General features: G+C 45.4%; 1 protein-coding gene across 1 annotated transcript in view; it reads left to right on the top strand.

Moving 5' to 3' along the window:
- The first annotated feature begins 5,962 nt into the window (after positions 1-5,962).
- The window catches only part of LOC145357615 (protein phosphatase PTC7 homolog), an 82,789-nt gene continuing 67,691 nt past the window's right edge, over positions 5,963-21,060 (top strand). Inside the window, exons 1-3 of the mRNA XM_080211101.1 lie at positions 5,963-5,970; positions 8,621-8,688; positions 10,826-11,005. Of these exons, the coding sequence (XP_080067227.1) occupies positions 5,963-5,970; positions 8,621-8,688; positions 10,826-11,005 (256 nt within the window). The remainder of the gene's footprint in view (positions 5,971-8,620; positions 8,689-10,825; positions 11,006-21,060) is intronic.

Genomic DNA, 21,060 nt, shown 5'->3' with positions numbered 1-21,060 from the left:
TCTGCTTGCCTTCTGGCAGTGGGCTTTTACCACCTTTGTGGTTGTGCCTCTACCTATACTTGAACAAGGATCCTTCCCACTAATAAAAGCATCTAATATTTACACTCATTGGTTTTGGTCGTTCATCTCTGAAATGTTGCATCAGCCTTGGGCCTTCTTGCTTGTGTGATGGACAAGATATTTTGTGGCTTTCTTCCTCTCTTTTTCCTCTCCTACTCTGCTCAAAGTGATCTCTTATTGCGCCCAAAGACTCTACTGAATGGAACATGAATTCCTTTGGGATTTAAGCAGATTGAACCTTCAATATGGAGTCCCCAGGTTTTGCAAGTGGTGCTGAACGTTGTGCAATCATTAACAAGTACTCCAGTTTCTGACCTTGTGTTGAAGGGAATGTCACTGAAACAAGTGAAAATAGTCAGGCCTAGGACATCATCCTGAGGATTTTCTGGAATGTTGCTCTGTTTGGCCTCATCAGTGTTGGGTACAACGCAAATCACTGGGGATTTTCATTGGCTCCAGTTTTGCTTGGGGACTTGATGCCACACTTGGTCATCTGTTGCCTGGATGTGAAGGGCAATTAATGAAAGGATCAGAATGATTAGAGGAAATGGAGGGATTGGGTTATGAAGAGTGAGTGTAAATTGTTGTCACTGGAATGTTGAAGGTTGGGAAGTGAAATGTTTTGTAGGATTCTGATTGGACCAAATAATATCAACCATCATGTTTCACCTTGTCCAGAGCAAAAGAACCAGAGGACACATCCTGTTCTCGAAGGAGTAAAAATTCAAAACCAGTCCTCAGAGACAATATTTGAGTGAATGAATGGACAATCTACGGAACAGACTGCTGAGGGAGATGATGGAAATAGAGATGATGATTCATTTAAATGCAAATTAGATTTATTTTGGTAACGATAATTTTAGGAAGCGGTGCGTGATGCATTTCATGAGTAATTTGAGACATGATGCTTCGGAGGAACTGGAGCTATGGTTGCTGAACTTTCCACCATTGGGATTTCCCACATCTCATAACCAAATACAGTTTGGTTAGAGGACAGAATGAAGCTTGTCGACCATCAGCTCTCTGAATGCACCTAGTGCCATTCTCCTCCAGCCCTGCACATTCTTCCTTTTCAGGTAGTAATCCAATTCCCCCTTGAATGCCTTGATTGAAGCTACCTCCAACACTCTCCCAGGCAGCACATTCCAGACCCTAACCACTCAATGTGTGAAAAGATTTCTCCTTGTGCTTGCATTAGCTTCTTTTGCCAGTTACTTTCAATCTGTACCATCCGGATCCTTCCGCCAATAGGAACAGTTTCTCCCTATCTACTCTGTCCAGACCCCTCATGATTTTGAATACCTCTATCAAATCTCCTCTCAACCATCTCTTCCCCAAGGAAAGCAAACCCAATTTATTTCCATAACTGAAGTCGCTGATGCCTAGAACCATTCTCGTAAATCTTTTCTGCACACTCTGAAAAGCCATCACATCTTTGCTAAAACCTGGTGCTCAGAGTACAAGATGGACAAGTGTCTGATACAAATTTAATATAATCCCTATTGTACTCTCTGCCCTATTAATAAAAGCTAGGCTATTGCATACTTTATTAACTCTGTCAACCTGTCCTTCAATGGCTTATACACATATGCACCCAGATCCCTTTGCTTCTGCACCCCATTTAACGCTGTACCCTTTAGTTTATATTAAATCTCCAAGTTCTTCCTACCAAAATAAATCATTTTTGAAATTCCATATTATCGTCTCCTCAATGCCTCCAGATTTTGAAATTGTACCCTGTACATCAAGGTCTAGGTGACTAATATGTATGAGGAAGAGGAGGGATCCCAACACCAACTCCAGGGAAAAGCCACTGCAAACTTTCCTCCAGCCAGAAAAAACATTGCCTTGTTTCCCGCCACTCAGCCAACTAGTATCCATGTTGCTACTGTCCCTTTTATTGTGGCGTAATTGATCAAGATTAATTGCTTTTAATAGTCAACAGCTCCATTAAGATGGTAGAAGAGAATCAGAGAGACCTTAATCTTTTTCACCTAGCCGTTCCTGTGTGTTCCCAGCTATGTAAGAAGTCTCACAACACCAGGTTAAAGTCCAACAGGTTTATTTGGTAGCAAAAGCCACTAGCTTTCAGAGTGCTGTCCCTTCGTCAGGTGAGTGGGAGTTGTATTCACAAACAGGGCATATAAAGACACAAGCTCAATTTACAAAATAATGATTGGAATGCGAGTCTTTACAGCTAATCAAGTCTTAAAGGTACAGACAGTGTGAGTGGAGAGAGTTATAAGCACAGGTTAAAGAGATGTGTATTGTCTCCAGCCAGGACAGTTAGTGAGATTTTGCAAGCCCCAGCAAGTCGCAGGGGTTACAGATAGTGTGACATGAACCCAAGATCCCGGTTGAGGCCGTCCTCGTGTGCAGAACTTGGCTATCAGTCTCTGCTCAGTGACCGTGCGCTGTCGTGTGTCGTGAAGGCCACCTTGGAGAACGCTTACCCAAAGATCAGAGACCGAATGCCTGTGAAGTGTTTGCCAACAGGAAGGGAATAGTCTTGCCTGGTGATTCGCGAGCGATGTTCATTCATCCGTTGTCGTAGCGTCTGCATGGTCTGCCTAACGTACCATGTTTCAGGACATCCTTTCCTGCAGCATATCAGGTAGACAACATTGGCCAAGTTACAAGACTATGTATCGTGTACTTGGTGGATGGTGTTCTCACGTGAGATGATGGCATCCGTGTTGATAATCCAGCATGTCTTGCAGAGATTGCTGTGGCAGGGTTGTGTGGTGTTGTTCTGAAGGCTGGGTAGTTTGCTGCGAAAAGTGGTCTGTTTGAGACTGTGCAGTTGTTTGAAGGCACAAGTGGGGGTGTGGGGATGGCCTTGGCGAAATGTTTGTCTTCATCAATGAAGGCTCCAGAGACAATGTTGTAGCTTCTCCGCTCCAGGGAAATACTGGATGACAAAGGATACTCTGTCCACCGTGTGCCGTGTTTGTCTTCTGAGGAGGTCAGTGCAGTTTTTCGCTATGGCGCGTCAGAACTGTCGATCGATGAGTCGAGCGCCTTGTCCTATTCTTATGAGGGCATCTTCCAGCGTCTGGAGGTGTCTGATCTCATTGAGACGTATAAGATGATGAATGGGATGGATAGGATAGAGGTGGAGAGACTCTTCCCGCTCAAAAAAGACAGTAGGACTAGGGGGCACAGCATCAAGATAAAGGGGAGGCGGTTTAGAACGGAGTTGAGGAGGAACTTCTTCACTCAAAGGGTGGTGAATCTCTGGAATTCTCTGCCCGTTGAAGTGGTGGAGGCTGCCTCGCTAAATATTTTTAAGAAGCGGGTTGATGGGTTCTTGATAAGAGAGGGGATTAAGGGTTATGGGGAGAGGGCGGGAAAGTGGAACTGAGCCACAACAGATCAGCCATGATCTTATTGAATGGCGGGGCAGGCTCGAAGGGCTAGATGGCCTACTCCTGCTCCTATTTCTTATGTTCTTATGTTCTGTTGCGATCCTCCTCATCTGAGCAGACCCTGTGTATACTGAGGACTTGTCTTTAGGGGATGGCTTCTTTAACGTGTTTAGGATGGAAGCTGGAGAAGTGGAGCATCATGAGGTTATCCGTGGGCTTGTGGTACAATGAGGTGCTGAAGTGATCGTCCTTGATGGAAATGCGTGTGTCCACAAACGCAACTGATTCTGTAGAGTAGTCCATGGTGAGTCTGATGGTGGGATGGAACTTGTTGATGTCATCGTATAGTTGTTTCAGTGATTGTTCACCATGAGTCCAAAGGAAGAAAATGTCATTGATGTGTCTAGTGTAATAACATCAGTTGGAGCTCCTGTGTGGTGAAGAGGTCTTGTTCAACTGTGTATGAAGATATTGGCATATTGAGGTGCGAATTTGGTCTCCATAAGAACATAAGAAATAAGAGCAGGAGTAGGCCATCCAGCCCTTCGAGCCTGCCCTGCCATTCAATAAGATCATGGCTGATCTGAAGTGGATCAGTTCCACTTTCCTGCTTTCTCCCCATAACCCTTAATTCCCTTGTCTATCATGGCTATTCCATATGTCTGGATGAAGAACTGGCTGTTGAAGGTTGAAGACATTGTGGTCCAGGATGAAGGGGATGAGTTGTAGAATTGCATCTGGAAACTGGCAGTTGTCTGCGTTGAGTACTGAGGCAGTTGCAGCAATGCCATCATCGTGGGGGATGTTGGTGTCGAGCGCTGAGACATCCATTGTGATGAGGAGTGTCCCTGGTTCAACTGCTCCATGTGTGCTGAGTTTCTGTAGGAAGTCTGTAGTGTCGCAACAAAAGCTGGGGGTTCTTTGTACAATGGGTTTCAGGATGCCCTTGACATAGCCGGAGAGGTTCTCACACATGGTCCCATTGCCCGATACAATGGGACGGCCAGGTGTGTTTGCCTTGTGTATTTTCGGGAGGCAGTAGAGATCTCCAACATGGGGAATACTTGGGATGAAAGCACAGAGGATGCTCTGAAGGTCCAGATCAAAGGTCTTGATCCAAGGCATGGTACATTGGGGAGACCATGCAGACGCTATAACAACGGATGAATGAACACCGCTCGACAATCACAAGGCAAGAGTGTTCTCTTTCTGCTCGGGAACACTTCATGGGCATTCAGTCTCTGATCTTCGGGTAAGCATTCTCCAAGGCGGCCTTCACGATACATGACAGCGCAGAATCGCTGAGCAGAGACTGATAGCCAAGTTCCGCACACGTGAGGACGGCCTCAACCGGGATCTTGGGTTCATGTCACTCTATCTGTAACCCCCATGACTTGCTGGGGCATGCAAAATCTCACTAACTTTCCTGTCTGAAGACAATACACATCTCTTTAACCTGTGCTTAACCTTCTCTCCACTCATATTGTCTGTACCTTTAAGATTTGATTAGCTGTAAAGACTCGCATTCCAATCATTATTTTGTAAATTGAGTTTGTGTCTTTATATACGCTGTTTGTGAACAGAACTTCCACTTACCTGACGAAGGGGCAGTGCTCTGAAAGCTCGTGGCTTTTGCTACCAAATAAACCTGTTGGACTTTAACCTGGTGTTGTGAGGCTTCTTTCTGTGTTTACCCCAGTCCAACGCCGGCATCTCCACATCATGATTCCCAACTATGGACAGAGTTTTATCTAAAATACTGGGAGCCTTAAATGTCCTCCTTCAAAATACAAGTATGAGACTTCAGTGGAGTTTTAAGTATGACAATAATATCAGTCCTTATCTGATTTCTTGAAAACAGGGAAAATATGATTGGATCCAGGATCTAGTGAGTCATCAATAAATGCTGCACTTATGTAATTAGAACCAGGGTTCCAGTGGTGTAAGAATGAATAAATACTTTGTGCTTATAAGGGCATAGCTTGCACCACTTTGTACATGTTAAGGCATTCTTCTAATGCCATACATTTTCCACTTAACGTACCAGTTCCCAGGAATTGAATGGACTGCTGGTGGTTGTTTGAGGCTCTGTTGATTGACTTCCCAGCCATATTTATAGGTTTTGCTTTTCGTTCTTTCCCACGAAAGGCCTGTATTTACCAGGTGTTCCACTGGACAGTGCCCGGTTGAGCTTATTTTTCCGTGTGTTTCACTCTGCACATGTGAAGTTGCTTTTGGGGACAGGACTGTCATATAGACAAAGTTGTACAGATACTTTTGCAACATCTGTAGAACTGCCACAGAGAGTAGTTTCATCTTGTGCCACATTTGGAAAACAGAAACACATTAACCTCATCAGTGGTCATCAGGTGAGAGGAACTGTAACAAAAAAAGAAGTTTTTGTTGTTATTGGCCTCTATGGAGCCTTTGTTGATATCATCAACAAACACTGATCTCGGGTGAATGTGAGTTACCTCCTTGTACATCCAATCCATGTCATGTAGGTACACCCACTGTTAAAGTTGGGCCTAAAGATGTATTGGTAACTGCAGCGACCTCCCATCCCCTTGGCCTCCTCTATTTGGGTTAATAACAAGCCTCCCTTTAAACTACTTACTCTCTGTGGGATTCTAATGAATAGTAAAATGATACAGCACAGGAGGAGATCACTCCCCATTTGTCACCTCTTGTTATCTCAATTAGTCCCACAACTAGGCGGCACAGTGGTTAGCACTGCTGCCTCACAGTGCCAGGGTCCTTGGGTTCGATTCCCGGCTCGGGTCACTATCTGTGTGGAGTTTGCACATTCTCGTGTCTGCGTGGCTTTCGTCCGGGCGCTCTGGTTTCCTCCCACAGTCCAAAGATGTGCAAGTTAGGTGGATAGGCCGTGCTAAATTGCCCCTTAGTGTCAGGGGTACTAGTAGGGTAAATACATGGGGTTATGGGGATAGGGCCTTGGTGGGATTGTGGTCAATGCAGGCTCGATGGGCCAAATGGCCGCCTCCTACACTGTAGGGATTCTATGAACTCTGCTTCTTCTCCAGAGCCCTGAAATTTCCTTTTTACCCCTGAAGTAGTTATCCTGTTCACTTTTGAAAGTTATAATTGGGTCAGCTTTCCTCCTCCTTTCAGACAACATATTCCAGATTGCATACGGACTTGGAAAAAGAAATTAGTGAGGCCAAAATCTGGTAGAATTTTGCGGCAGCACAAGATTTATGAGAATAAACTGGTTTTTATTAATTAATGTTATTGTGTTTATTTAAAAAAGACATAATTTGTGTAAAGTACAGATGTTATTTAAATGAGACTAATGTACAGCAGGGATGTGATTCGTGCTTGGAAGTTATTTTATTCATTCATTGGATACTTTCTTTGCTGGCTGGCCTTCGTTGTCCCTCCTAAATTGACCTCGAAGGTGGTGAATTTCTTGAGCCATTAGTTCATGTAGAACTGACGTAGGGAAGGAGTTCCAGGATTTTGACCCAGTGGTAGTAAAGAAACCATTATATAGAACGTAGAAAAACTACAGCACAATCAGGCCCTTCTGCCCACAAGTTGTGCCCATCATATCCCTACCTACTAGACTTACCCATAACCCTCAATCCTATTAAGTCCCATGTACTCATCTGGAAGTTTCTTAAAAGACCCTATCGAATTTGCCTCCACCACCACCGATTGCAGCCAATTCCATGCACCCACCACCCTCTGAGTGAAAAACTTACCCCTGACATCTCCTCTGTACCTACTCCCCAGCACCCTAAACCTGTGTCCTCTTGCGGCAGCCATTTCAGCCCTGGGGAAAAGCCTCTGAGAATCCACCTGATTGATATATAGTTCCAAGGCAAGATGATGTGTGGCTTGGAGGTGGTGGTGTTTCCCTTTGTCTGTTGCATTCCTCCAGGCAAGTAGAAAGTATTCCATCACGTTCTTGACTTGTGTCTTGGCAATTGTGGAAAGGCTTTAGGGAGTCAGGAGGTGGGTTACTCTCTGCAGAATTCCAAGCCCCTCCAATCCCTGGGTGTTGACACTGGCGGAACTTGGTGATCTGTAATACTGTTGAATGACGATGATTCTCTTTTGCTGAAGGTGGTCATTGCTTGGCACTTTTGTGGCATGAATGTTAAAGTTTTAAAGTTTATTTATTTGTTTCATAAGTTACATTAACACTGCAGTGAAGTTACTGTGTTATCTGAGAAGTTCTGAATAGTACCAAACACTCTGCATTCACCCACGATCACCCCCACTTCTAACCTTACTTAGAACAAGAGGTTGCTTCATGTGTGGTAATACAGACAGATGCTGAAAACTGGAAGGCAGGGTGTGCCCTAGCTCAAGAAAACTAGCTGAAATGTGTTCTGTTGAAATGAATTGTTATGTAACATTGGCAGGAGTGCAAGCATCTTCAAAGCATAATGTGATCCCATAAAATAAAATGCTTGTGTTGTTATTATTATGTGTGCTTTTATCTTAAGGGTCCCAAGGAGAATTGATGGTAGATAACAGGATAGTAATCAAACTGAAGGCAGCGAACAAGCGGCCGCACTTGGAGTACTGTGTGCAGTTCTGGTCCCCACATTACAGGAAGGACGTTGAGGCTTTGGAGAGGGTGCAGAGGAGGTTTACCAGGATGTTGCCTGGTATGGAGGGGAGGTCATATGAGGAGAGACTGAGGGATTTGGGGTTGTTTTCGCTGGAAAGAAGGAGGCTAAGAGGGGATCTTATTGAAACATATAAGATGATTAGAGGTTTAGATAGGGTGGATAGTGATAGCCTTTTTCCTCGGATGATCTAGGTTTATGGACGAAAAGGGATTGGTTTAGATTAATGGGTCAGTGTTTTTTTTAAAAAAACTGGTCGGCGCAACATCGTGGGCCGAAGGGCCTGTTCTGCGCTGTAATGTTTTATGTTCTATGATGGGTTGGTGTAATATTGACTGTCAGCTCCACCTGTGCAGACACTAAAAAACAGGGAGTGCACGAATCTCTCAGCTGGGCTAATGTGCAGAAGAATCATCAAAAGTAGTTAAATGCTGCTCTGTAAAATCAAACTTCAGTCGCGTTTCCGCTGTTTTTTGTTTCAGATTTCCAGCATCTGCTTTTCAGTTATTATTTCTCCAGTCTTGTGGGCGGGGGCGGGGTGGGTGGCGTTTGGGAAGTAACCAGAATTACTGGAATGTCCTGTTGAAATAGCGGCAAATACTGGATTACTAAAACGCTGGACGTGAGAGATTGCAAATTACCCACAAGACGTTGCCTAGGTAACAAATTAGATGCTCAGCCATAGGTAAAATGTATTTTTGTAATGTGTGCCTTCAGATTAGATTTTCTGCACCTGAGATCCTGGATTTTCATATCAATATCGAGTGGGAATAACCAATTTGAATGCATTAAGTTTATTTTATGAATTCTCAGGAGCAGGAGATGATTGGAGCTTTATTTTATGAGAATGCATTTCACAATCGTTAGGAAGCTGCTGTTTTGACTTTTCAGTGGATTTTATCGAGTGATGTAGATGCTGGTTCTCTGCCTTTGTAGTGACTCAGATTGGACTGTTAGCAAGCCTGCACTGTGGAGAAAGAAAAGTTATCTAGATTGACTGAACCACAGCTGTTGTGTGTTGTGTGTTTTTGTCCAGGACCAGTTTTAAAAATCATTCTCAGGATGTGGGTATCTGTGTCGAGGCCAGCATTCATTATCTGGTTCCAAGTTGCCCTGAGCAGTTGATGGTGGATTGCCTTGAACCACTGGTGGTTTGATTATTTCATTTTGGGAAGACTGAAGTGGTTGTCTTCCGTCCCTGCCACAAATTTTGCTCTCTATCCAGCAGTTCCATCGTTCTCCCTGGCAACTGTCTGACACCAAACCAGACTGTTTGCAAGATCAATGGCATGTTTTACCCAAAGATGAGCTTTTGCCCATCTGTACTGTCTATTTCTACCCCTGTAACGTTGCGTTACTCTGTCCCACCCCAACTCTTCTGCTGAAACCCTTGTTGTTACCTTGAGACATGACAATTCCACCACGGTCCTAACCATTCTTCATTTCTCTACGTCCTATAAACTTGAGGTCTAAAACAGTGCTGCCCAGCCTAATCATGCCCCAGATTCTGTTCACACATCACCCTCTGTGCCCACTAGGCTACATTGCCTCCTGGGTAGGCAACACCTTGATGTTAAAATTCTTGTTGTTCAAATCCGTTCCTATCTCTGTAACATCCTCTGATATCAGCACACGTATAAATAGGGCTATATTGGTGTGGGAGTGGCAATAGGGCTATATTGGTGTGGGAGGCCCAGGCGAAATTTCCTTCGAAAACCCATTTAGTTTTAATGTCTGTGGAACAGTTTCATTGCCACTTAATGATTATGGGCTTTTTATTTTCAGCTTTTAAAAACTGAATTTGAATTCTCAAACTGTTTTGGTGGGATTTGAACTTGTATTCTCTGGATTATTATAATCGGTGCACTCTGCCCATATAGGAAGGGGAAGAAGGAACACATATTGCTATTTCTTAGACTTAATCAATATGAGGCTAGTCACTAAAAGCATCTGTCACAGTAGCACAGGCAAATTCTTAACAAGTTCATTTTTCTGCCTGTTACAAATAGAGATTTTTGATTTAAAATTTGCTCAACTTGAACATAAGAACATAAGAAATAGGAGCAGGAGTAGGCCATCTAGCCCTTCGAGCCTGCCCCACCATTCAGTAAGATCATGGCTGATCTGAAGTGGATCAGTTCCACTTTCCCGCTTTCTCCCCATAACCCTTAATTCCCCTGTCTATCAGAAACCTATCTACCCGTGACTTAAATATATTCAGCGAGGTAGCCTCCACCACTTCAATGGGCAGAGAATTCCAGAGACTCACCACCCTTTGAGTGAAGAAGTTCCTCCTCAACTCTGATCTAAACTGCTCCCCCCGCCCCCCCCATTATTTTGAGGCTGTGCCCTCTAGTTCTCCTATCCTTTCTAAGCTGGAAGAATCTCTCTACCTCTACCCTATCCATCCCCTTCATTATCTTATACATCTCTATAAGATCCCCCCTCAGCCTTCTTAACTCCAACGAGTAACAGACCCAGTCTATTCAATCTCTCTTCATAGGCTAACCCCCTCGTCTCCAGTATCAGCCTGGTGAACTTTCTGAATTGCAGATATCATTATAGAGCCATTGCTTGATCAAACCCAGTAGTTTGTTCAACTTCTGGCCACGAGACAGCCATAACGATTGAACAGGGACTGCCGTATCAATCCTATCGTTCAAAACTGAACCACAGAACGCTGGGCCTCTCAAGCCAGCCTCTTCTCGCAAGCAATATTCCACTCACAGTTCTGAGAGGATTAGTGATCTTCGCTATGTTTACATGTTTCTCTCTCTCTCTCTCTCTCTCTTGCAGGGGTGGCGGATGGTGTTGGAGGATGGTGGGATTATGGCGTGGATCCATCCCAATTTTCCAGTACGCTGATGCAAACATGTGAGCGACTTGTCCAAGAAGGACTGTTTGTTCCTAGCAACCCTGTGGGTATCCTGACAGCTAGTTACAATGAAATGCTACAGAACAAGGCTCCATTACTGGGTTAGTGGAAGATTTGTTTCTTGGTGATGAGAAGGAAACCTAGCTGTCAGGCTAAAATACATCATACGAAATCTGTCTGCACAATGACTACGCATGTCCGTAAGGGTGAGCAGGGGTCCTAAATACTCAGTTATTAATTGCTGGAATTTTTTTTTCTAAATGTTCGGTTAATTTATATTAATGTTAAATTGCTGAATTTCTGCGCACCAACGTTTATAGTGACTATTTGGATTAGATTAAACCAGACTTTGAAAATGATTACCTGCGAGGACAAATTGGGTTGTTTTCACCTAGAGTGGTAGTTATTTGAATGCATTTTCTGAAACTAATTTACTCAGGCTGCCCTCTCATTACATCAGATTTTGTATGAAATGAGATGCGCGAGCTGTAATGATCATGGAATTTTAAATCTAAGCGGTTGTACCCATACCCACTTTACCTGAATGTTAGTAATCTTGGTGCTGATTCCTCACTTCAAGCAGCCTGGCATTCTCACAGTTACCAAGCCCCAAGGTATAAAAGGTCATGTTTCCAGGGATTGTCTCAGTTCGGGAAGGTTTTTTTTGTTTTATTTATTAGTATCACAAGTAGGTTTACATTAACACTGCAATGAAGTTACTGTGAAAATCCCCCAGCTGCTACACTCGGGCGCCTGTTCGGGTACACTGAGGGAGAACTTAGCATGGCCAATGCACCGTAATCAGCACATCTTTTGGACTGTGGGGGAAAACCGGAGCATCTGGGGAAAAGCCACGCGGTCACGAGGAAAGCATGCAAACCCCACACAGACAGTGACCCCAAGCCACAGACAGTGACCCGAGAATCAAACCCGGGTCCCTGGGGCTGTGAGGCTGACCACTGTGCCATTATGCCACCCAGCATTCGTCACATTGTCTCCACATGTTGTGCATCTAGCTTAATTGCCTGAACCACCGGGAGCCAACAATCAGTTCACGCACTGGCCTATTTCTTTAGCTACTTGAACAAATCCGTTCAAGTTTCAGTCACTGGATCTGCCCTTTGAACATGACACCTTAAGTGTAAACTAAATTATCACACTGCTCAGTGTATTCAGGGAGGCTGAAATTACTCCCTGCTCTTGTATCCACACTGTTTAGAGGGTGATTAAAATTTTAAAACTGCACAAAAGCTGTGAAGAGAGAAGTGCATTACCTTGTGAATGTCAGTATAACTCTAAGTGATTTTTTTATATTGCTTTTCATACGCCTCCACTTGGGTTCTTTGGCCCTATTCAGTAACTAATTGTTTTTGATTACATTGATCCATAGGCAGTGCCTTGGGAATGATAGTGTGTGGAAACGTGAGCGCAGAAGTTCAATGCAACAAAACCGGCCCAACATTGTCTGGGTTCATTTTTCAAATGATTCCCCTAGTAGAAACAGCAAGTTCTAACCCTAGGCAAAAGCAACCTGACACCTTAGCTGGATTAAATATTTACAGAACTTAAAGATTTAAGTTTACATTTTTATTCATAAGGGATGTTATTGCTAACAGAGCTATCATTTATTGTCAGCCTCTAACTGATGGTGAGCATCCCTCTAACAGTTGAGTGATTTGCTAGGTGACTTCAGAGAGCAGTAAAGAGTCACCCACATTGCTGTTTATCTGGAGTCACTTGTAGCCTGACTGGGTAAAGGTGGTAGATTTCCTTCCCTAAACAGCATTAATGAAGTCAGTGGGGTTTTTAAGACAATGGTGTGTCAGAGATGGGGGTGTGGTGAAAATGGCTTGTGTCAGAGGTGGGGTACAGTGTATGTCAGGGGGCCACGTGTTGAGTGGGAGTCAGGTGTCATGGCAGGAGTGGGTGGGCACGTGTCAGAGTTAAGTGTGTGTCGTAAGTGGTGGGGGGTTGGTGGCCGGCGGGTAGTTTGGGGTGGGGGGGGCAGCATGCGTCAGAGTGGGGGAGGGTCGGTGTGTGTCAGAGGTGGGGGGGCGGCATATGTCAGAGGTGTCGGGGTGTAGGGGAGGCCGACTTACATCGGGGGTGGAGAGTGCTTGGCATGTTTTGGAGGTTGGGGGGGCAGTCGGCATGTGTCAGAGGTCGGTGGGGGGAGAGTTGGCTTTTGTCTGAGGCAGGGGAACGCATTGTGTTGGGGGGCGGGGGGGGGGGCGGCATGTGTCGGGGGAGGGGAGGTGCAGACAGCCACCTGTCGAGCAAAAGGGCCGTGTTGAGTGGGAGGTGCAGGTGGGCGTGTGTCAGTGATGGGGGGGGCTTGTGTCAAGTGGCATGTTGGTGATGGGGTGGTGCGTGTCAGGGCATGTGTCGAGTGGGAGGTGTGGGTGGGCATGTGTCGGGGGAGGTGCATGTCAAGTGTGCGTGTGGATATGTGTGTGACATGGGCAGTGCAGCTGCTTGGTGGGTGGAGAGGGGGTGGAATTGTGTTATCTGCCTGTTACTGCAATACAATAAGAAGTCTCACAACACAGATTAAAGTCCAACAGGTTTATTTGGTAGTAAAAGCCACTAGCTTTCAGAGCGCTCGGTGCTCCTTTATCAGGTGAGTGTGATTTCAGTTCACAAACAGGGCATATAAAGACACAAACTCAATTTACAAAATAATGATTGGAATGCGAGTCTTTACAGGTAATCAAGTCTCAAAGGTACAGACAGTGTGAGTGGAGAGCGGGTTAAGCACAGGTTAAAGAGATGTGTATTGTTTCCAGACAGGGCAGTTAGTGAGATTTTGCAAATGCAGGCAAGTCATGGGGGTTATAGATAGTGTGACATGAACCCAAGATCCTGGTTGAGGCTGTCCTCGTGTGTGGAACTTAGCTATCAGTTTCTGCTCAGCAGCTCTGCAGTGTCGTGAAGGCCACCTTGGAGAACGCTACCCAAAGACCAGAGGCTGAATGCCGTGACCGCTGAAGTGTTCACCAACAGGGGGAGAACAGTTTTGCCTGGTGATTGTTGAGCGGTGTTTATTTATCTGTTGTGGTAGCTTCTGCATGGTCTCCCCAATGTACCATGCCTCAGGACATCCTTTCCTGCAGCGTATCAAGTAGACAACGTTGGCTGAGCTGCAAGACTATGTACCGTGTCCCTGGTGGATGGTGTTCTCACGTGAGATGATGGCATTCGTGTTGATGATCCAGCATGTCTTGCGGAGGTTGCTGTGGCAGGGTTGTGTGGTGTTGTGGTCACTGTTCTCCTGAAGACTGGGTAGTTTGCTGTGGACAGTGGTCTGTTTGAGGTTGTGCGGTTGCTTGAAGGCAAGAAGTGGGGGTGTGGGGATGGCCCTGGTGAGATGTTCACCTTCATCGATGATATGTTGAAGGTTCTGGAGAAGATGTCATTACTTCTACGTTCCAGGGAAGTACTGGACGACAAAGGGTACTCTGTCCACCATGTCCCGTGTTTGTCTTCTGAGGAGGTCGGTGTGGTTTTTCGCCGTGGCGCGTCGGAACTGTCGATCGATGAGTTGAGCGCTATATCCCGTTCTTATGAGGGCATCTTTCAGTGTCTGGAGGTGTCTGTCATGATCCTCCTCATCTGAGCAAATCCTGTGCACATGGAGGGCGTGTTGTAGGGGATGGTTTCTTTAACATGTTTATGGTGGAAGCTGGAGAAGTGGAGCATCGTAAGGTTATCAGTGGGCTTGCGGTACAGTGAAGTGCTGCGGTGACCGTTCTTAATGGAGGCATGTGTCCAAGAATGCAACTGATTCCAGAGAGTAGTCCATGGTGAGTCTGATGGTAGGATGGAACTCGTTGGTGTCATCATATAGTTGTTTCAGTGATTATTCACCATGAGGCCAAAGGACGAAAATGTCTTTGATGTATCTAATGTATAGCACTGGTTGAAGGTCCTGTGCAGTGAAGAGGTCTTGTTCTAACCTGTGCGTGAAGATGTTGGCACATTTGAGGTGCGAATTTGGTCCCCATGGCTGTTCTGTGTGTCTGGATGAAGAACTGGTTGTTGAAGGTGAAGACGCTGTGGTCCAAAATGAAGCGAATGAGCTGTAAAATTGTATTTGGAGACTGGCAGTTGTTGGCGTTGACTACTGAGGCAGCTGCAGCAATGTCGCCATCGTGGGGGATGTTGGCGTAGAGTACTGAGACGTTATGATGAGGAGTGCTCCTGGTTCAGCTGCTCCATGTGTGCTGAGTTTACTGGAATGTCAGCTGGAGAATCTTGATCCAGTGTGTGTTTGTCTGCCAAACCTCAGTATGTTCAGTGCCAAAGCAACTGCTGACCCGGGGGAGAAACCTGTCTTGTGACAGGGAGTGGAACTTCGAAGCACTTGTCATAAAAGGCCTCCAGGATTAAGGAATATACTTGTCGCAGTCAGTACTGAGATTGTGTGTGCAGTTGGATATTGCTGCTGTTGTTGGTTTTGTTGAAACTCTGATTTGATTTACATGATCAAATTAGCCTCTTCCCATTTACGATTTGAGTTTGAAAAACAAATACTGATCTATTTATGTGAAAAATACCCATATATGTTGTAATGACTCCATGGGATGGTCCTTACCTTGCTGCAGCTGGGAAGGGAAAGTTGATTGCGTTTTGGAATGTTTGCACGTGTTTCCTTTAGTGCGCTTGATTGAGCTCATTTTAACTTTGAACAGCCTGCAGCGGTTATGGCCATGAAACAAGGGAGCATGTGTGAAAGGGCTACTTCAGTAGAAATCACAAGCAAATCTTTGGCATATTCAGAGCATGAGCAATATACCAGATTTGAGCAATTCCTTTCAAGCTTTCAGCGGTAACATGCATTGCTTCTGAGTCAGAAGATTGTGGGTTCCAATCTCACTCCCCAGGTTGCGGTGTTGTGAAGAAAAACTTCGGTAGCATTCAACCTAATGTGTTTACTGATGGCACGATCTGAGGAAACAGTGCTTTCGTCTGTCAGAAATGGGGTGGGGAGGGATTGCGGAGGTGTGATCAAGTTGTCTCGAACTAGCGAACACAGTCTCAGATTAAAAGGTGGGCCGTTTATTTACTCGGAGGGTGTGAAGTTCTGTACCCCAGAGTGCTGTGTACATTCAAGAGAGAGAGCCAGATAGTGAAATAGGAAGGTGTGACTGTTGGAGAGCTGGGTAGTGGAGATTTAGAGTGAGGCCAGAGAGAGAGAGAGGCTACAGGAAGGACAGGCACAATGCAGACCGGGCAGCGTGGTTCTGGAGGCTCTCTGTGGGGCTGGAGGTAGGGACAGAAAGTAATAGTAATAGGAGTCTGTACGTAATTATGGAGATAGCTGGTGTCCTCTGTAGCTGAGAAAGAATCCTGAAGGATGTGTTGCCTACCCAGCACTAGGATAAGGAATATTTCACAGCAGCTGGAGAGGAATAAGGGGTTACATTCCCTGTAATAATAAACAACATGGGTAGGAACAGAGACGATATTCTGCTGAAAGAATCGAATCCTGATATTCTGTCGGAATTAAAGCAGGACCTAGAGGGTAATAATCTCCAGGATCATTGCCTGAGCCACGTGTAAATTGTCATAGAAGCAGTGAGATGAGAATTGACAGGTGGATAAAGGGCTTGTGTGCGAAAGATGAATGTATTTTCATGGGATATTAACACCGGTTCGGGGAAAGAAGGAGCGATATTCATGGGGCGGGCTCTACTGGACAGGGATGGGCACTGTGCTCTCGGGGAAAGGGTAAACTGGGCGCTGTGTCTATTCACTATTAGATCTAGTAAAGGAGAATGAACCAGATGGTTGAAAGAATTAACAATAGGGAATATGTAGGCAGAAGTGACTATAATATATAGCTATATGCTTTAATAAAGAGTGCAGAGGGCATTCCATGAGCAATACCAGACATACCTAAAAATGAGATGTCAACCTAATGAAGCTACAGCACAGGACTGCCTGTATGCCAAACAGCGTAAGCAACAAGTAATAGAGCTAAGCGATTCCACAACTGGCAGATCAGAGCTAAGCTCTGCAGTCCTGACTGCTATAGTCCAGCCATGAATGGTAGTGGATGATTAAATAACTCAGTGGAGAGAGGCATTACAAATATTCCCATCATCAGTGATGGAGGAGCCCAGCACATCAGTGCAAAAGATAAGGTTGAAGCATTTGCAACAATCTTCTGCCAGAAGTGCCTGAGTGGCTGATCCATCTCAGCCTCTTCTGGAGGCTCCTAGTATCTCAGATGTCAATCTTCAACTAATTTGATTCACTCTACATGATATCAAGAAACAGCTGAGGCACTGAATGCTGCAAAAACAATGGGCCCTGACAATATTCCAGCAATAGGACTGAAGACTTCTGCTCCAAAACTTGCCCTGCCCCTAGCCAAGCTCTTCCAGTGCAGTTACAACACTGGCATCTACATCACAATGTGGAAAATTGCTCTGTTATGTCCAAAAAGCAAGACAAATCCAACCCAGCCAATCACTGCCCATCAGTCTACTCTCAATCATCAGCTAGGTAACGGAAGCGATCATTAACAGTGCTACCAAGCAGTGCTTACTCAGCAATAACCTGCTCAGTGACAACCAGTTTGTGTTCCACCAGGGTCACTCAGCTCCTGACCTCATTACAGCCTTGGTTCAAACATGGACAAAAGAGCCAAGTGCCAGAGTTGCGCTTCCGTTACCTAGCTGATGATTGAGAGTAGACTGATGGGCAGTGATTGGCTGGGTTGGATTTGTCTTGCTTTTTGGACATAACAGAGCAATTTTCCACATTGTGATGTAGATGCCAGTGTTGTAATTGCACTGGAAGAGCTTGGCTAGGGGCAGGACAAGTTTTGGAGCAGAAGTCTTCAGTCCTATTGCTGGAATATTATCAGGGCCCATTGTTTTTGCAGCATTCAGTGCCTCAGCTGTTTCTTGATATCATGTAGAGTGAACCAAATTAGTTGAAGATTGACATCTGAGATACTAGGAGCCTCCAGAAGAGGCTGAGATGGATCAGCCACTCAGGCACTTCTGGCAGAAGATTGTTGCAAATGCTTCAACCTTATCTTTTGCACTGATGTGCTGGGCTCCTCCATCATTGATGATGGAAATATTTGTAATGCCTCTCTCTCCACTGAGTTATTTAATCATCCAGTACCATTCATGGCTGGACTGTAGCAGTCAGGACTGCAGAGCTTAGCTCTGATCTGCCAGTTGTGGAATCGCTTAGCTCTATTACTTGTTGCTTACGCTGTTTGGCATACAGGCAGTCCTGTGCTGTAGCTTCATTAGGTTGACATCTCATTTTTAGGTATGCCTGGTATTGCTCATGGAATGCCCTCTGCACTCTTCATTAAAGCATATAGCTATATATTATAGTCACTTCTGCCTACATATTCCCTATTGTTAACACTTGATATCGCGGCAACATTTGACCGAGTGTAGCATCATGGAGTGTAGCAAAAATGGAGTCAGTGGGCATTGGGGAAAACTCTGCACTGGTTAGAGTCGTACCAGACACACAGAAAAATGGCTGTGGAGGTCAATCATCTCAGTTTCAGGACATCAGAAGCAGGAGTTCCTCAGGGTAGTGTCCGAGGCCCATCTTCAGCTGTTTCACCAATGACCTTCCCTCTGTCATAAGGTCTGAAGTTGGGATGTTTGCTGATGACTGCACAATGTTCAGCACTATTCGTGACTCAGATACTGAAGCAGTCTTTGTCCAAATGCAGGAAGGCCTGGACAAAATCCAGCCTTGGGCTGACTAAAGTGGCAAGTAACATTTGTGCCACGCAAGTGCCAGGCAATGGCCATCTCCATGGAGAGAGAATCTAACCATCATTCAATGGCATTGCCATCACTGAATTCCTCACTATCGACATACTCAGGCTTACCGTTGACCAGAAGCTGAACTGGACTGGCCATAAAAATATTATAGCTACCAGACCAAGTCAAAAGCTAGAAACCCTGCAGCGAGTAACTCCTGATTCCCCAGATCCTGTCCACAGTCTACAAAGCACAAGTTAGGAGTGTGATGGAATACTCTATACTTGCCAGGATGAGGGCAGCTCCAACGACCTCCAAGAAGCTCAACACCACCCAGGACAAAGCAGGCCACTTGATTGCTACCCCTTCTTCAAACTTTCACCCTCCACCACTGATGGGCAGCGGTGGGACTTTGTACCATCTACAAGATGCGCTGTAGGTGCTCACCAAGCCTCCTTAGGCAGCACCTTCCAAACACATAACCACTACCATCTAGAAGAACAAGAGCAGCAGATACATGGGAACACCACCACTTGGTTCTCCTCCAAGTCGCTCACCATCCTGTCTTGGAAATATATTGCTGTTCTTTCACTGTCGCTAGGTCAAAATCCTGGAATTCTCTCCCTAACAGCACTGTATGTGTGTGTCTACACCTCAGCATTTGCAGCAGTTCAAGAAGGCAGCTCACCACCTCAAGGGCAATTAGGAATGGGCTTAGTCAGCAACACCCACTTCAATAAATGAATAAAAAGAAAAATGATCACACAGGGCATTAATATGATGGAAAGTTAATAAATTGGAGGAAAGACGATTTTTGAGGGCCAACAATAGAACTGAGAGAACAAAATAGTCAATTCCGTTGGCAAAGAACGAGTTGGAACAAAGTTTCCCAAACTTTTCATGCTATAGAAACTCTTGTGACCCCCACAAGAGTGTCCGGGAACCTCAATCATTTTCATGTCACCACCCTTCTTTTTAAACCACAAAATAGTTCTGAACACAGAAATGGAATATAAACAAGTCTATATCTGTACACGTATGAGGAATTGGGAAGAAGCACTCAGTCAGAAATACATTAATCTACACGGTCCATTGACATTAAGCCCCGGCCAAGCCACACTCCTGTAATTATTTAACAATAACACCTGGAAACTGTGTTCACTTTAGGAGTGGGAATCCGGTAATAATTAAAAATTTCTCTTATTAAAGCAACACATAATTCTTAGCAATTTTCATTTCTAATGGGAGGAATGATCCTGAGAAGCTGATGATGCTTATGGCACCTGTGTGTGCGTGCACAGTCTCTCACTCTTATTAACACACACACACACCATTCTCCCACACCTCGCCTCCACACCATTCTTTCTTGCAAGCCCCCCCCCCGCACACACTCGCCCTCCCTTTCTCTCGCACACACTCGCCCCTTTCCCTCGCACACACTCACCCCTCTCTCTCCCTCTCACAAACCCACCTACCTCTTTGTCCCTCTTTCTCACACACTCGCCCCTCTCTCTCTCTCTCGCACACACTCGTATCCCCCTCTTTCTCACACACTCGCCCCTCTCTCTCTCGCACACACTCGTATCCCCCTCTTTCTCACACACTCGCCCCTCTCTCTCTCTTCCTCACACACTCGCATCCCCCTCTTTCTCACACACTCACACTCCTCTCTCTCTCGCACACACTCGTATCCCCCTCTTTCTCACGTACACTCACGCCCCCTCCTCGCTTCCTCCTCCTCTGTTTTTCTCTGTCTCTCTCTCGCACACACTCACACCCTTCTCTCTCTCGCGCACACACTCACACCCCCCTTGCTCTCTCTCACACACTTGCATCCCTCTCTTTCTCACACACAGTCACACTCCTCTCTCTCACAGATGCTCGCACCCCTCCCTCTCTCTCTCGCACACACTCACACCCATCTCTGTCCCTCTTTCTCACCCACTCACTTCTTTCGCACATTCATCCTCTCTTTCTCTCTTGCACACACATTCCTTAGACCCTCTCTCGCACACACTCATCCCTCCCTCTGTCACACACACTCACTCCTCCATCTCTCTCTTGCACACACTCACCCCTCTCTCGCGCACACTCACACCCCTTTCTCTCTCTCTCTCACTCACACACACACACACACACAACCTCTCTCTTTCTCTCTCTCTCTCTCGCACACTCTTCTTTTTCCTTCTAACACACTCACCCCTCTATTGAGGGGCTATTGAATTATGAAGGAACATGAAGCAAAGTAGTAAAATATTTTACAGAAGTATCAACAGAAATAGTAAGGTTGTGATGGGGATAGGGCCATTAAGCGACAGGCAGGATAATACCACAGAGAGGTGGAAGACATATTGAATAATTATTTCACTTAATATTTGTTAGGGAGGGATAACAGATAGACAAGACAC

Source organism: Carcharhinus amblyrhynchos, chromosome 23 (assembly GCF_965287045.1).
Source record: "Carcharhinus amblyrhynchos chromosome 23, sCarAmb.v2.hapA, whole genome shotgun sequence".
Taxonomy (NCBI): Eukaryota; Metazoa; Chordata; class Chondrichthyes; order Carcharhiniformes; family Carcharhinidae; genus Carcharhinus; species Carcharhinus amblyrhynchos.
Note: the sequence above shows the minus strand (reverse complement) of the source record. Positions and strands in the feature narration are given on the sequence as shown.